The 15529-nt window shown below is 43.5% G+C and overlaps 1 protein-coding gene across 2 annotated transcripts in view; it reads left to right on the top strand.

The window, feature by feature from the left end:
* LOC135547152 (kalirin-like) overlaps positions 1-15529 on the top strand; it is a 279689-nt gene that overhangs the window by 250107 nt on the left and 14053 nt on the right. Inside the window, exons 36-50 of one of the 2 annotated variants that reach the window (XM_064975865.1) lie at positions 761-901; positions 1717-1812; positions 2948-3066; positions 3381-3447; positions 4165-4268; positions 4853-4922; positions 5083-5169; positions 5712-5804; positions 5949-5999; positions 6283-6360; positions 8001-8186; positions 8413-8584; positions 9371-9612; positions 10052-10302; positions 11965-12100. In XM_064975865.1, the coding sequence (XP_064831937.1) occupies positions 761-901; positions 1717-1812; positions 2948-3066; positions 3381-3447; positions 4165-4268; positions 4853-4922; positions 5083-5169; positions 5712-5804; positions 5949-5999; positions 6283-6360; positions 8001-8186; positions 8413-8584; positions 9371-9612; positions 10052-10302; positions 11965-12100 (1893 nt within the window). Of the gene's footprint in view, positions 1-760; positions 902-1716; positions 1813-2947; positions 3067-3380; positions 3448-4164; positions 4269-4852; positions 4923-5082; positions 5170-5711; positions 5805-5948; positions 6000-6282; positions 6361-8000; positions 8187-8412; positions 8585-9370; positions 9613-10048; positions 10303-11964; positions 12101-15529 lie in introns of both variants that reach the window. The other variant, XM_064975866.1, reaches the window with a different exon arrangement.

Below are 15529 nucleotides of genomic sequence, written 5' to 3'. Positions count from 1 at the left end.
ACGCCTGGGAGGGTCAAAAAAATCTCTTGACCCTCACATGTATGGAGGAGCAGTTTCCCAAGGATACAGGATACAGTATGAGCTGTTATCTTATGACATCCTAGCCCAATTATCATGGGACAATTCTACAGGGTGCATAGGCAATGTTGGTTTAATCACAAGTCATGAACAATGGGCATCACAGTGTAAATTGGAGCCTTCTAGCAATTTTAGTCAGTGCACTAGTGTATATCTTTCCATTTTAAATGTACGGATAGCAGCGTAATGTTGTGCTGTACTATAACCACTGCTAAATGTTTTAGATGCCTCCCACAAGGATAGAAAAGTGAGAGAAATGTATAATCACCATATGTTATTAGACAGCTACAGTATAATTTCACAGTACCTTGAAAAGTAGACTCCTTGTTCTCACTCCTAGCGGAGCCCCATGATAAAGAAAATAAATAAATAAACCTCAAGGAATGGTCACAGAAGTGTCCCACATGATTTGATCTCGCCGATCAGTGGGACTGTGATAAGGGTCACGTCCCTAATGGCACCCTATTCTCTCTAATTGTGCAGTGCACCATAATAGGGAATTGGGTGCCATTTGGGACGCAGCCCCAGGCCTGAAGTGACTTCCTACTGGGTGGCTGTGTGGCTCCCAGTGTGATTCTGAGACAGAGAGGCACTGTGGTGGAGCAGGGCACCCCAGTGAACCCCGGGACAATGGCCCACATTAACTCCCCCCCCCCTGACTCGACCCTTTCTATCTCTACAGAGGGGCAGAAAGGAGGGCCCCCTGTCCAAGCCCTCCTCTGGAATGCAGAGCGGAGGAGAGGAGGAGCCCGAGGATGACTCTCACACCCCCCTGCCGCCGCCCATGGAGATCATCAAGGACCCCTCGTCCCAGGAGGAGAAGGTATGACATGACACCCTCTCTCTCTGACACCGTAGTACCTCTTCTAGATGGCGTCCAAAATGGCACACTGTTATGCTCTGGTCAAACGTATTGCACTATGTAGGGAATAGGGTGCCCTTTGGAACGCAGCCTTAGCAACAACGAGAAAATAGAACAAAAAAAATGTCAAAAGGAATATCTTCCCTTCGGGTTGATGGACTTGTGTTGAAGCATCTTATTGATCACAGAGAATCTGTTATGTCATTCAGCATGGGCTCATAAGACGTGTCCACCTGAAACCCCCTCCCCTCTGCTGTCTATGTGTACAGTACAACACTATGCCACAAACTACCAGATGTGTCTCCAGCGGAGTCTGTGTCTGCTGTGCCCTGATGAATGTGAGGCATTATGTACACTGGCTTGGTTTACAGCTGGAAGAGCTGCTGCACTGTGTTTGACCTAACTAACACACTGTTGCACTGTGTCACGTTCACTCTCTCACTTGGCTCTATATACAAGATCACGCCACACGGACTGTGTCCCGAATGGCATCCTATTCCCTTTGTAGTGCACCGCTTTTGACCAAGGCCTCTGGTCAAAACTAGTGCACTATAATTTGGGACGCACTCTTTGTCACTAAATTGTCTCTGGCCTACTGCTTACTGATCGAGCTAGTGTATAATTCCAATAGCACCTCACATTTCTCCACTAAAGCTTGCCTTTTGTAGCTGCTCAAAGGTCCTGACTAATAACTACCTTTGTCTCCCTGTCCCTGTTCCCTTTCTCCTTCTCCTTGCTACTAACACTCCCATTCCTCCCAAACCGTGCCTTTACAGTCCTCCGCATTGCATACTGCGCGTCAGGGCTCCGCCGATGTCCCCAGCGCTGCGGATCTTGTCAGTGCAATAGAAAAGTTGGTCCAAACTAAGATGGTAAGTGCTAAGGTGAATGCAATACAAAATGGCATTGGGCAATTTCTACGCTGTCTTTGCACACTGCTAACAGTCGGTGACAATCTCTTAACCATCTCTAAACTAACCCCATGTTTCTCTTGACGTCATCTACTCACTCCAACTTCCACTTCTCAAAGGCCACTAAGCAACCATGTCATGCTGACTGGGAGCCACCATTTTGAGATGCACATCAGATGTTCATGTTATCGCGCCGGACAGTTAACACACAGCTTCCTCTCTCAATGTCGTTGATAGAACAGAGGTTGCGTCTCAAATAGCACCCTATTCCCTGCCTAGTGCACTACTTTTGACCAGGGCCCATAGGGCATAGAGAATAGGGTGCCATTTGAGGCTCAGCCTCTCTTGCCACAAACAGATCAGATAAAACAGATTAAGTAGTATGGCGTCAGGTGAGAGATCGTGTGATACGTTTCCGAGTATCTAATGCACAGTAGCTTCCTTGTGAATGTTCGTAAAATTATTATAAAAAAAAAAAAAATGGACCCCTTTTTCTCCCCAATTTCGTGGTATATAATTGGTAGTTACAGTCTTGTCTCATTGCTGCAGCTCCCATACAGACTCTGGAGAGGCAAAGTCCTCCGAAACACATCCCGACCAAGCCGCACTGCTTCTTGACACAATGCCCACTTAACCCGGAAGCCAGCTGCACCAATGTGTCGGAGGAAACACCGTACACCTGGCAACCGTGTCAATGTGCACTGCGCCTGGCCCGCCACAGGACATCCCTGCTGGCCAAACCCTCCCGTAACCCAGACGACGCTGGGTCAATTGTGCGCTGTCCCATGGGTCTCCCGGTCGCGCCGGCTGCGACGGAGCCTGGACTCGAACCCAGAATCTCTAGTGGCACAGCCTTAGACCGCTGCGCCACTCGGGAGGCCAAATGTTCATTAATTTGACAATGTTTTCATCAACTCTCTTTCAGCTTTGTGCACGTGGAGCCATTTCCAAAAGAGCACAATACAATCGAACACTGCTTTTGAGATGCATAGACTTATTATGTAGCTCATTAAAGCAGAGTGATCTCAGCAGTGGACTGTGTGACTATAACCTCTGACCTCTGGCTTCATATCCTCTCTCTCTTCCCCCTTGTTAGAATCTGGAGCCAGGTGCCTATCCCAGCTTCACCAATTTGACTCCTCCAGAACAGACCAGCCCAGCCCTGCCCAGGAACCCTGAACTGGAGCAGAAGGCCAAAGCTCTGCGTGGACGCATGTATGAGACATGTAGCTAAACCTCTGGCTGACTCCCAATTCCCAAAGTGTGCATTTGCGCACTCTCCATCATGGATTTAACAATGGTGGAAACTTCCTCCCGCCAGTGATTACACCAATGCAATGGTTTTAAGTCCATGAAGGGGAGTGTTCAAGTGCACACTTTGAGAGAAAGTGGCACACAAACTAGGGCCCTTGCCTCTCTTGACACTCTTTGTTTGTAGCATGACTGTGTATAGAGGTGGTTCACTCTGCAGAGAAATGCTGCCTCCTGTGTGTATTCAGGTCACTGAACACACTTGTCCTTTTCCTCAGGTTTGTCCTCAATGAGCTGGTACAGACGGAGAAGGACTATGTCAAGGATTTGGGCATTGTAGTGGAGGTGAGTTGAGAACAATGTCGTCCTAGCAGGGGACTATTCAGCCTCAAAAGTGCAGAAGGAGCGTGAGAGAGAGAGGCAACAGTGGTATCCTAGTAACAGTGGGGAATGTGACCAGTCACTGCTCTAGTTTTAAAAGTCATAAATCTCCAAGGTGTGCGTTCCAAATGGCACCCCATTCCCTATTTAGTGCACTACATTTAACCAGAGCCCTTTGGGCCACTATATAGGGATTTGGGTGCCATTTGGGACACATGCAAGTGTTTGGTGCTGGAATAGCAGCCAGGCTGTGTCCTTGTTGTCGCCCTATTTGCATTGTGTCCTTTGGTATTTATGTCAAAGTCACAGAGAAGCTCTCTGACTTATGACCATATTTATGTGCAGTTGAGAAAACATCATTTGAGTATGGTTTTGTCTTACATAGGGAGATAAGGGCATAGGGGTTTTCTCACGTCCAGGACCTGAGTCCCAAATGACAACATATTCCCTATATAGTGCACCATAGGCCCTGGTCAAATGTAGTGCACTAATTACGGAATATGGTGCCGTTTGGGATGCAGTCCAGGAATTCAACCATATGTAGTAATCCCATACTCTTTTTCCACCACATGATAGTTTTACACTGCTGATTATTGTCGGACTCTCATGTTTCCCTTGACGAGTCATATCAAGGTCACGACCTGAATTCGGTCTGATTATTATTTTTTCCCCCCCTTGTAGGAGTTCATGAAGAAGATGGAGGAGAAGGGAGTACCTGAAGATATGAAAGGAAAAGACAAAATGGTTTTTGGGAATATTCACCAGATCTACGACTGGCACAGAGAGTAAGTCGTTTTACAGTCTGCTGATTGTGTCTGTGTGCAAAATGCCACCCTATTCCCTACGTGGTGCACTATTTTTGACCACAATGTGACTCTGTTGCAATCAATTGATCAAATCACTTTTTGTAAAGGAGAATATGTGTAATTCAATTGAGGGTTCATATAAAGTATCATAATATAACATAACATCTTTGGTAGTTGAATAACATTTGGGGAAATCGGATCTAGACTTTATTTTCCTTATTTATTATTATTATCATTAAACATCCTGCCGAAAAGACTTGATGAGTATTGTTAAGCTATGTCGAATTGCAGGAAATGAGCTTCAAAACAACATGTTTGTCAATTTTCCTTGTTCCCTGAAATTAAACAAAATCAAGCTGGTGGTGTATTTAATATAGCCATCTCAGTGAGCAATCATTAAAAAAAATGTAAAGGGGGGGATATTTCAAATGTGAAAAAAGTAGTGCTGGGGATAAATGTTGGGTGGTAGAAGACCAATACTTAGGCGTGTAAGTAAAATATACCACTATTTTGGCTTGTCTCATAACCATACACTGTGATTGAGAGAATGTTTCCTCCCACAGTTTTTTTGTCGGTGAGCTGGAGAAATGTCTTGAAGACAACGAGCACCTTCCTGAGCTTTTCATAAAACATGTACGTGTCTCATTTGTGTTCGGATGAGATAATGGGTGTTGTAGAACTTCAAGTTAGACCCATTTAACAGACTTACTGGGGTTTAAAAGTATTATTCCGACATTTTCAACCATAGAACTGGAAAATAAATAATAATAATAATGTGGTTCCATTTGAACAGGAGCGGCGACTACACATGTATGTGGTTTACTGCCAGAACAAGCCCAAGTCTGAATTTATCGTCGCTGAGTACGACACATTTTTCGAGGTGAGCTTATACCACACTTCTGAGAATTCTTGAACAGCCTGAGAACGGCTTTGCATAAAATATTTTTTTAATATATTTTATATATATATATTTGCATTATAAATAAGCCAAATCAAATCAAAATCAAATCAAATTTTATTTGTCACATACACATGGTTAGCAGATGTTAATGCGAGTGTAGCGAAATGCTTGTGCTTCCAGTTCCGACAGTGCAGTAATAACCAACAAGTAATCTAACTAACAATTCCAAAACTAATTTCTTATACACAGTGTAAGGGGATAAAGAATATGTACATAAAGATATGAATGAGTGATGATACAGAGCAGCATAGGCAAGATACAGTAGATGGTATCGAGTACAGTATATACATATGAGATGAGTATGTAAACAAAGTGGCATAGTTAAAGTGGCTAGTGATACATGTATTACATAAGGATGCAGTAGATGATAAAGTACAGTATATACGTATACATATGAGATGAATAATGTAGGGTATGTAAACATTAAACATAAATCCTATTTGCATCTAATTCTACTTTAGGGCCTACAGCAAGAGATCAGTTCAAGACTGGGCATAAGTGACTTTCTCATAAAGCCAATTCAGAGAATCACCAAGTATCAGCTACTTCTAAAGGTAAGGCTAACATTCTCAACTCCAGCATACAAGGAACCCTGTAATATGCAAGTCTTAGATATACTCGATTTACACCAAACGTTCCATTATTTTATTGTTCGCCCTATTAATTACTTAACTCTTTTTATTTGTATCTTCCTTCAGGACTTCTTGAAGTATAGTTCCAAAGCAGGACTAGATTGCCAAGAGTTGGAGGTAACAGAAACTATTTGCAATTGAAGCTATAGAGTATGTGTTGTTTAGGGTTTCCCAAAAATACCTGTTTTTTTTCTGAAATCCCATTTGGACGATTCATGAAATCTGTAGGGAAAAATTCAGAAATCTTCCTGATTCCAGGAAACATTCAACCAGGATTTCTGGAAACCTTAGGCTTTTTGGGAAAGTTACTGGAAGTTGTAACCTTAGTTGTTGTGTTGTGTATTCGTCAGCGTGGCTATATCTACTTCAATGCTCACACCATTCTTAATATGTTTTACAGAAAGCAGTTGGTTTAATGTCCCAGGTCCCCAAGCTGTGCAATGACATGATGAATCTTGGCAGACTACAAGGCTATGAGGTGCTGTACAGTTTCATGTCATGTATTTATTTAGCCAGGATATTCCACTCAGTAGCAATTGCCACTGTTTCCCAGGGAGTCAATAAAGGCGTATACATTAAATAGAAAACAGCACGATATGATGTGATTTGTTATGTCATACATGTACAGGAAGTTAAGTTAGCGCTGTGATTTTAGGTTTGTTTCAATCCCATGCTCAAAATGTACTAATGAAGCTGTATTACCTGTCTTATTGGATGACCAGGCCAGGGCTCAGTCTGTTTGTTCCTCCACAGCCATCGTGAAAGTCACTTTGACGACACTCACAACTAAATGAAATCTCTGACCTCCAAGATAAGCAAAGATTTGCCTTGCCTGCTGTAACCGCTACGTCCCAAATGGCACCCTATTCCCAATATAGTGCACTACATTTGACCAGAGCACTATATGGGTGCCGTTTGAGACGCAACCCTGGTCTCGGACCAAGCGCAAGTGCCTGCTGTTAGCTTTATGACCTGGTGAGGAGAGAAGGGGCTGATGGACCGTGTAACACCCCTGTGTTGACAGACAGACTGGGGGATGGCTGACTCTGCTTTATTCTCCAGTGTTGATAGACGTTGACTCAAATCAAACTTTATTGGTCACATGGGCCGAATACAACAAGTGTAGACCTTACCGTGAAATGCTTACTTACAAGCCTTTAACCAACAGTGCAGTTCAAAAAGAGTTAAGGAAATATTTACTAAATAAACTAAAGTTTAAAAAAATCTGAAAAGTAACACAATAAAATTACAATAACGAGGCTATATACAGGGGGTACCGAGTCAGTGTGCGGGGGTACAGGTTGGTTGAGGTAATGTACATTTAGGTAGGTGTGAAGGGACTATGCATAGCTAATAAACAGCGAGCAGCAGCAGTGTACAAAACAAATGGGGGGGTCAATGTAAATAGTCCGGTGGCCATTTGATTAATTGTTCAGCAGTCTTATGGCTTGGGGGTAGAAGCCATTTAGGAGCCTTTTGGTCCTAGACTTGGCGGTCCGGCACTGCTTACTGTGCGGAAGCAGAGAGAACAGTCTATGACTTGGGTGGCTTTCCTCTAACACCACCTAGTATATAGGTCCTGGATGGCAGTAAGCTTGGCCCCAGTGATGTACTGGGCCGTATGCACTATCCTCTGTAGCGCCTTACGGTCAGATACCGAGCATTTGCCATACCAGGCGGTGATGCAACCGGTCAGGATGCTTACGGTGGTGCAGCTGTAGAAGTTTTAGAGGATCTGAAGACCCATGTAAAATCTAAAGTCTCCTGAGGGGGGAAAAGGTTTTGTCGTGCCCTCTTCACGACTGTCTTGGTGTTTTTGGACCATGATAGTTCGTTGGTGATGTGGACACCAAAGGACCTTGAAACGCTCGACCCGCTCCTCTACAGCCAACGTCGATGTGAATGGGGGCCTGTTCGGCCCTCCTTTTCCTGTAGTCCACGATCAGCTCCTTTGTCTTGCTTACATTGAGGGAGAGGTTGTTGTCCTGGCACCACACTGCCAGTTCTATGACCTCCTCCCCTATAGGCTGTCTCATCGTTGTCGGGCCTACCAGTCATAACTGAACCTGTGTGTGTGTGTGTGTGTTTGCGCGTTTGTGTTCCTGTTCCATCCCCCAGGGTAAGCTGACCAGCCAGGGTAAGCTGCTGCAGCAGGAAACATTCTTTGTGACAGAGCAGGATACGGGCGTTCTGTCGCGCAGCAAGGAGCGCAGGGTCTTCCTGTTTGAGCAGATCGTCATCTTCAGCGAGCTCCTCCGCAAGGGCTCATCCACGCCGGGCTACCAGTTCAAGAAGAGCATCAAGGTGAATTACGTCAACCACGACCACAATCAATAAGATCAGGGCCCACATTCACAAAGCGTCTCAGAGTGCTGACCCCTCTTATTCATTATGATTAAAAGGCCAAACTGGTCCTAGATCAGTACCTTCTAATGGAGCTGTTTCTGAAAACAATTTCCTATTTCCTACTTTTGCGTTGATAATGATTTGTGCATTGATGGGTTAGCATGCTTGTGTTTCATTGTAACAGGTGAGCTACCTTGGCTTGGAGGAGCATGTGGAAAATGACCCGTGTAAGTTTGTGCTGTCGTGTCGAGGGTCGGCCGAGCGCTTCACCCTGCAGGCAGCCAACCTGGACATCAAGCAGGTGTGGGTCCAACATGTCAGCCAGGTCCTTGATGCCCAGAGCAACTTCCTGTCTGGTGAGAGAATGTCCTGCCTGACAAATCAAATCAACGTTTATTTGTCACGTACAGTGAAATGCATACTTACAGGTTCTAACCAATAGTGCAAAAAATGTATTAGGTGAACAATAGGTAGGTAAAGAAATAAAACAACAGTAAAAATACCGGCTATAAAAGTAGTGAGGCTATAAAAGAAGCGAGGCTACATACAGACACAGATTAGTCGGGCTGATTGAGGTAGTATGTACATGAATGTATAGCTAAAGTGACTATGCATATATGATGAACAGAGAGTAGCAGCAGCTTAAAAGTGGGTTTGGTTGGGGGGGTGGCACACAATGCAAATAGTCCAGGTAGCCATTTGATTACCTGTTCAGGAGTCTTATGGCTTGGGGGTAAAAACTGTTGAGAAGCCTTTTTGTCCTAGACTTGGCACTCCGGTACCGCTTGCCATCAAACACCTCTACTGTCATTAGCCAGCTCTAGGGTTGCAAGATTCTAGTAAGATTCCCAGAATAATTTCAAGAAATCCAGGTAGGAGGATTCCAGAATTCATGCTCATTCACTTCTGATTCAGGTAAACTTCCAACCAAGAATTCTGGAAAACCTGGAAAATTTGGGAAATGTACTTGAATTTTGCAACCCTAGCTATATCAAAAAAAATAGTTTAATCATAACTACAGCCTCAACACAGAGTAGTTTTCACCTCTATCATGGTCCTTATCTGTCTGACACGGAATACACAGGTATTATGTGGATTATCTGCCATTAACTAGTGTGTGTAACAATTGACTATCTCCACAGCCCTGCAGTCTCCTATTGAGTACCAGAAGGAGAAGGGTAGTTCTCACTCCCTCACCAGAAACCCATCGGGCAGCCGGCCCCCTAGTTGTAACAGTAGGCCCCTCTCCTCCTCCTCTGTGGGGGCAGAGAAGCCCCCCCTGGCGGGACCGGGTCGGACCCCCACCCCTCTCGAGCTATCTACCTCCAACGGTAGCCCCTGCTTCGACCCCACGAAACACAGCGAAAGCTACGAGTCCACCAGGGTGAGTCCAGTCTAGTTAAATCTAGTCCAGACCACACCAGTCCAGATCACTCCAGTCTAGTCCAGTTCTGTCCATTGCCAATTGCCAGGACACACACAGGTCTTAGTGTTACCCCCCCCCCCCCCCTCTCAAAACTCTAGCACTGCAGAACTAAGGAGGTCGGAACATTGCAGGTGTGAATTCAGGCTATTATTAGTTCTGATGGCTGGCCTAGTTTTACTGCATTTCAGCAGGAGACGAGGTGTTCAAACTTGCTGACAAGAAGAACTGAAGTCAGAGTTAAGGAATTGACTCAATGTACTGTACTGTATGTGATGACTCAGGCCCTTTTGAAAGGTTCGTTATTTGAATGTGTATACAGGTTTGTATCACTGCTGTGATTTCCACTGTTGTAATATAATCATCCTCCTTCCTGTACCCCCCCACCCCCACCCAGCAGCACGGTGGCGGATGTAACGGCATGTCCTCCACAATGATGGTGACACAGGACTACAGTGCACTGAAGGAGAATGAGATCTGTGTGATCCAGGGCGAGATGGTGCAGATCATGGCCACCAACCAGCAGAACATGTACCTAGTTTTCCGGTCTGCCAACAGCCAGTCTCCTGCAGCCGAGGGCTGGATCCCAGGCCACATCCTGGGACCCCTCACTAAAACGCTCAAAGACAGTGCTGCTGACGCAAGCATCAAGTAAGTGTCCCGTAAGCCCTGCTACCACACCCACGGAGCTGCTCTGATTGGATGAGGTGAAAGTTGTCTGCTCCAATCCCTATCCCCAACCCCCTTAATGGGAACTAACTCGGAAATGTTGGACTACACAGGGGTCATGTTTTCTCCCTTTTTTTGTTTGTTAATATATGTAAAGGCTTATTAAATAATTATCTGAAAAGAGCTAAAGGACTGTAGAGAATCACGGCTTCATGGTAGAGAAAACGCACAGAGAAAATCTTACATCAATGTGGAATTGACTGGTCTGGACTTTCATTTCTGTTTCTAACATCGTTTTTTTCTTTACACGTTTAAAAAAAAGAGAGAGAAAAAGGAAAAGAACGGCCTGATGGACTGAAGCCTATTTCTCAAAGTGGAGAAAGTTTGTTATTGTCTATGGCAAATTGTACAGATTGTGTTTTTATTTTATTTGTAGAACTTTTATTTTGTTACTATCAGATATGTTGGCAGTTTACTGTAAAGCGTTTAATTTGGTTTGTTTACTGATGCACTTTCTTCAGTACATTCCTGTATGAGGTATTTTGCACTATTTAAGAGAATCCATTATTAATGAAGGCAGGTTGTGCAATATAATGATAGTCACAATGTTAATCATTGTGCTTGTAGTGTAACTAAACATTTGAAATGCATTTGAAGAATGTAAAAGACCATTTTGACGTAAGCATGCATTTGCAAGGCAACAGAAGTGGAACTTGTTTGCGTTAGAAGAACATCAGTGACGTTGTTTTATATTGCGAACTCTGCAGTCAAACTGTACCTTTCTCCGCTGACCATTGCTCTCACAGCATTAGACCTAGATTCCATTCTTATCTCACATTGAGGATCAAATGAATAGTGAAATCAGTTACCAGTTATTTTCTAATGTTGATTTTCATGTGTAAAGATCTCTATCAAGTTTAATTGTGGCTTGCCATCCATTTCTTCCCAATGATGGACCATTTCTAAATCATGGGCTTTATTAAAGTGATCATCATTCTCATGGACCTGTCCCGGTGGTGTATAAATACATTGACAAACACAAAACACCACTTCTGGGATCTACATAAAGGAGTGAAGACATTAGGAGTAGTTCAACAGCACTTTATTCACTTTCTATATGATTTGTTTATTTTACACCCGTTTTGTTGACGTAGTCTGATTTTATTATAGTAGACAACTTTATTTTCAATTTTGTACTAACCCCACCGGTCCTCGACAAAAGTTGGTTGGGTACAAAGCAGCGTCGTTGAAAATCTCATGACAACGTAGAGCCATTGAATGGTTGGTCAGACGCAAACAAACTATGCTGCTTTGACACAAATTGTGTGTCCACTATGGTGTAAGAGAATCAAGGTATGGTAGCGTATGGAGAAGTCACATTTAAATAGCTTGTCCGTCTTGTGTGTCTAAATTTCTAATACACTGTGATACAAATGTGAACATTAGCCTTTTGTTTTTCTGTTACAAAGAAGGTACATTTCTATCTCTCTTTCTTTTGCTTTCTCTTGATCTCAATCTCACTCTGATTTTCTTTTCTTTCAATAAAGTTGGCTAGCCCCCACTCAATCCCCCCCCCCCCTGCACCTCCTCTCCCCTCACTGTGAATAAGCCTGGATTTGACTGGTACATTTCTTGGCACAACAGGAAATCTCTTTCATGGAATACCCTGCGCTCGAGAAAGCGGACAGAAAAGGATATCAATGGCAAGGGTGGTGGCGCAAGGGTTGAGAATGGACTCCGTAAGCCCAAGGAGATTCTCAGCACCAAGGTCACTGTCGAAGTGAGTAAGCAGGCTAACGGCGGAGATGGAGTTCTATGACCCTGCCTGCCAATCCCTTCACCTGTGTCCCGTGATGTTAATAATCTCCCAACACTTAAACATGATCATCTAACTGCACTCACTGTCTGCTCTCACTTTGGTTTGACTCCCCCCGTATGCATGACACTAACGAGTCAAGTCACTTCTTGTCTGTGAATTGTGGTGGTTTTTGGTTTTTGATTAAGCTAACTTTTGTTTTTGTTCAAATGAACAACTTTTGTTTACATTAATGCCACTGTGAAACCACCATTTTGATAACATATGTCCTGGAACCCATGAAGCTATCTCCTAAATGAAAGTCCTCATTCCAGAGTATGGGTTTAGCATGACGGTATTATAAGCTGTTCAATTAAAACACACTGAAACTGGATCTCACTATACAGTGAATTCTGAAAGCATTCAGACCGCTTCCCTTTTACCACATTTTGTTACGTGATTCTAAAATGGATTAAATAAAAATAAATGTCCGCATCAATCTACACACAATACCCTATAATGACAAAGAGAAAAACTTTTTTTTTTTTTTTACTTTGCAAATGTATATAAAAAACATACCTTAAGTATTCAGACTCTATGAGACTCGAAATTAAGCTCAGGGTGCATCCTGTTTCCATTGATCATCCTTGAGATGTTTCTACAACTTGATTGGTAAATTGAATTGATTGGACATGATTTGGAAAGGCATACACCTGTCTATATACTGTAAGGTCCGACAGTTGACAGTGCATGTCAGCGCAAAAACCCAGCCATGAGGTCGAAGGAATTGTCCGTGGAGCTTCGAGACAGGATTGTGTTGAGGCACAGATCTGGGGAAGGATACCAAAAAATGTATGCAGCAATGATGGTCCCCAAGAACACAGTGGCCTCTATCATTCTTAAATGGAAGAAGTTTGGAACCACCAAGTCTCTTCCTAGAGCTGGCTGCCCGGTCATACTGAGCAATCGGGGGAGAAGGGCCTTGGTCAGGGAGGTGACCATAAACCAGATGGTCACTCTGACAGAGCGCCAGACTTCCTTTGTGGAGTTGGGAGAACCTTTCAGACAGACAACCATCTCTGCAGCCCTCCACCAATCAGGCCTTTATGGTAGAGTGGCCAGACGGAGTCACTCTTCAGTAAAAGGCACATGACAGCCTGCTTGGAGTTTGCCAAAAGGCACCTCAAGGACTCTCAGACCATGAGAAACGAGATTCTTTAGACTGATGAAACCAAGATTGAACTATTTGGCCTGAATGCCAAACATCACGTCTGGAAGAAACCTGGCACCATCCCTACTGTGAAGCATGGTGGTGGCAGCATCATGCTGTGGTGATGTTTTTCAGCACCAGGGACTGGGAGACTAGTCAGGGAAGAGGGAAAGATGAACAGTGCAAAGTACAGAGAGATCCTTGATGAAAACCTGGTCCAGAGCGCTCAGGACCTCAGACTGGGGGCGAAGGTTCACCTTCCAACAGGACAACAACCCTAACCACACATCCAAGATAACGCAGGAGTAGCTTCGGGACAAGTCTCTGAATGCCCTTTAGTGGCCCAGCCAGAGCCCGTACTTCAACCTGATCAAACATCTCTGGAGAGACCTGAAAAAAGCTGTACGGCGACGCTCCCCACCCAACCTGACAGAGATTTGAGAAACTCCCCAAATACAGGTGTGCCAAGCTTGTAGCGTCATTCCCAAGAAGACTCGAGGCTGTAATTGTTGTCAAAGGTGCTTCAACAAAGTACTGAGTAAAGGGTCTGAAATACTTATGTAAATGTGATATTTCTTTGTGCAAACATTTCTAAAAACCTGTTTTTGCTTTGTCATTATGGGGTGTTGTGTGTAGATTGATATTTAATACATTTTATAATAAGGCTGTAACATAACAAGATGCGGAAATAATCAAGGGGTCTGAATACTGAATACAAATGCACTGTACATTACATTATCTTTCTGTATCAATGTACAGTATTAGTGCATTTCAAAGTAAACCCATATCAATTCCAAATGATGCTATGCTAAGTCTGCCAATCCAGCTATCATTTTAAGCATGTTAGAGTACATTGTTTTAATTTGACAATTATGACCATTCAAAAAAATCACACAAAGTTTGCTTGCAAGTTTGTCCTCGTCATGGGTTGTTTTAATATTTATGGCACTACCCCTACACTCCCAATATCAAATGTGAACTGAAAAAGAGACCTGCACATTGAATCACAGTTCTGCTTTAGTGTGTTGTTAATTATCTTGTTAGATTGCATTGTTTCAGGTGTCAGCTCTATAATTTCTATGATTTAATGTAGCTACATTTTCCAGCTCATCCAATATGTATATATTCATACATTTACCTCCAATAGGCTCAGTCGTTCCCAAGCAACTCTACGTTGCAGATTCACTCTTTCTTTTCGTACATTCAAGCCTTCCCACATACTACATGCTGGATTGGACCTCTAGCCCTTATCCCATAGGCCATCCCCAAGATAAAACAATTAGTTTCCTTGCACTGTGGGTGTATCTATCCAATCCTTTCAGATATACAGGAATGCTTGGGGAGTATGGGCTATGGGATGAATTTGAAATTCAGCACAAGACATATTCTCTGTCTTTAGCACTATATTTACTAGTAAAACCAAATCCCATACACAGTTAAGTGATAATGCCCCTAGAAGCCTGTGTTTGGAGAATATATTGGCACGTGTGCCACAAATAGCTACCTTGCTGTTATTCTAGCTGCACTTTTTGATGTGACTGTAAATTAGCTGTTGTTGTCTCCCTATAGCAAGCAAGGGATAAGAACGTTGCCAGCCAGTATGGCAATGGAACATTTAGAACGAACGACTGGGTCGCGCCTCTAGCAAACAAACTGATAGAACAAACAAACGATCAGCCGGTTTGGGTAGCAACCCTAGATTTGTGTCAGGACTGTGTCTTGTGCAAGGATGAACCTAAATCCCATACACAGTTAAGTGATAATGCCCATAGAAGCCTGTGTTTGGAGAATATATTGGCATGGGTGCCAATATATCCTGTTCTCTGGCATTATCACTTTTATACAACAGGTTACCAACATATTAAAATAATGATTGACATATTTTCATTAAAAAAATGTTACTTTGAAGAATTTATTTATACTATTTCATCCTTGCACAAGACATAGTCCTGACACAAATCTAGGGTTGCTAACCCAAACCGGCTGGTCGTTCGTTTGTTCTATCAGTTTGTTTGCTAGAGACGGGACCCAGTTGTTCAGTCTTTTTGTTCTGTATGTACAGTATGGACGCGACCCAGTCGTTCGTTCTAAATGTTCCATTGCCATACTGGCTGGCAACGTTCTTATCCCTTGCTTGCAAGGGAGACAACAACAGCTAATTTACAGTCACATCAAAAAGTGCAGCTAGAATAACAGCAAGGTAG

This window comes from Oncorhynchus masou, chromosome 10, assembly GCF_036934945.1.
Source record: "Oncorhynchus masou masou isolate Uvic2021 chromosome 10, UVic_Omas_1.1, whole genome shotgun sequence".
NCBI classification, from domain to species: domain Eukaryota; kingdom Metazoa; phylum Chordata; class Actinopteri; order Salmoniformes; family Salmonidae; genus Oncorhynchus; species Oncorhynchus masou.
Note: the sequence above shows the minus strand (reverse complement) of the source record. Positions and strands in the feature narration are given on the sequence as shown.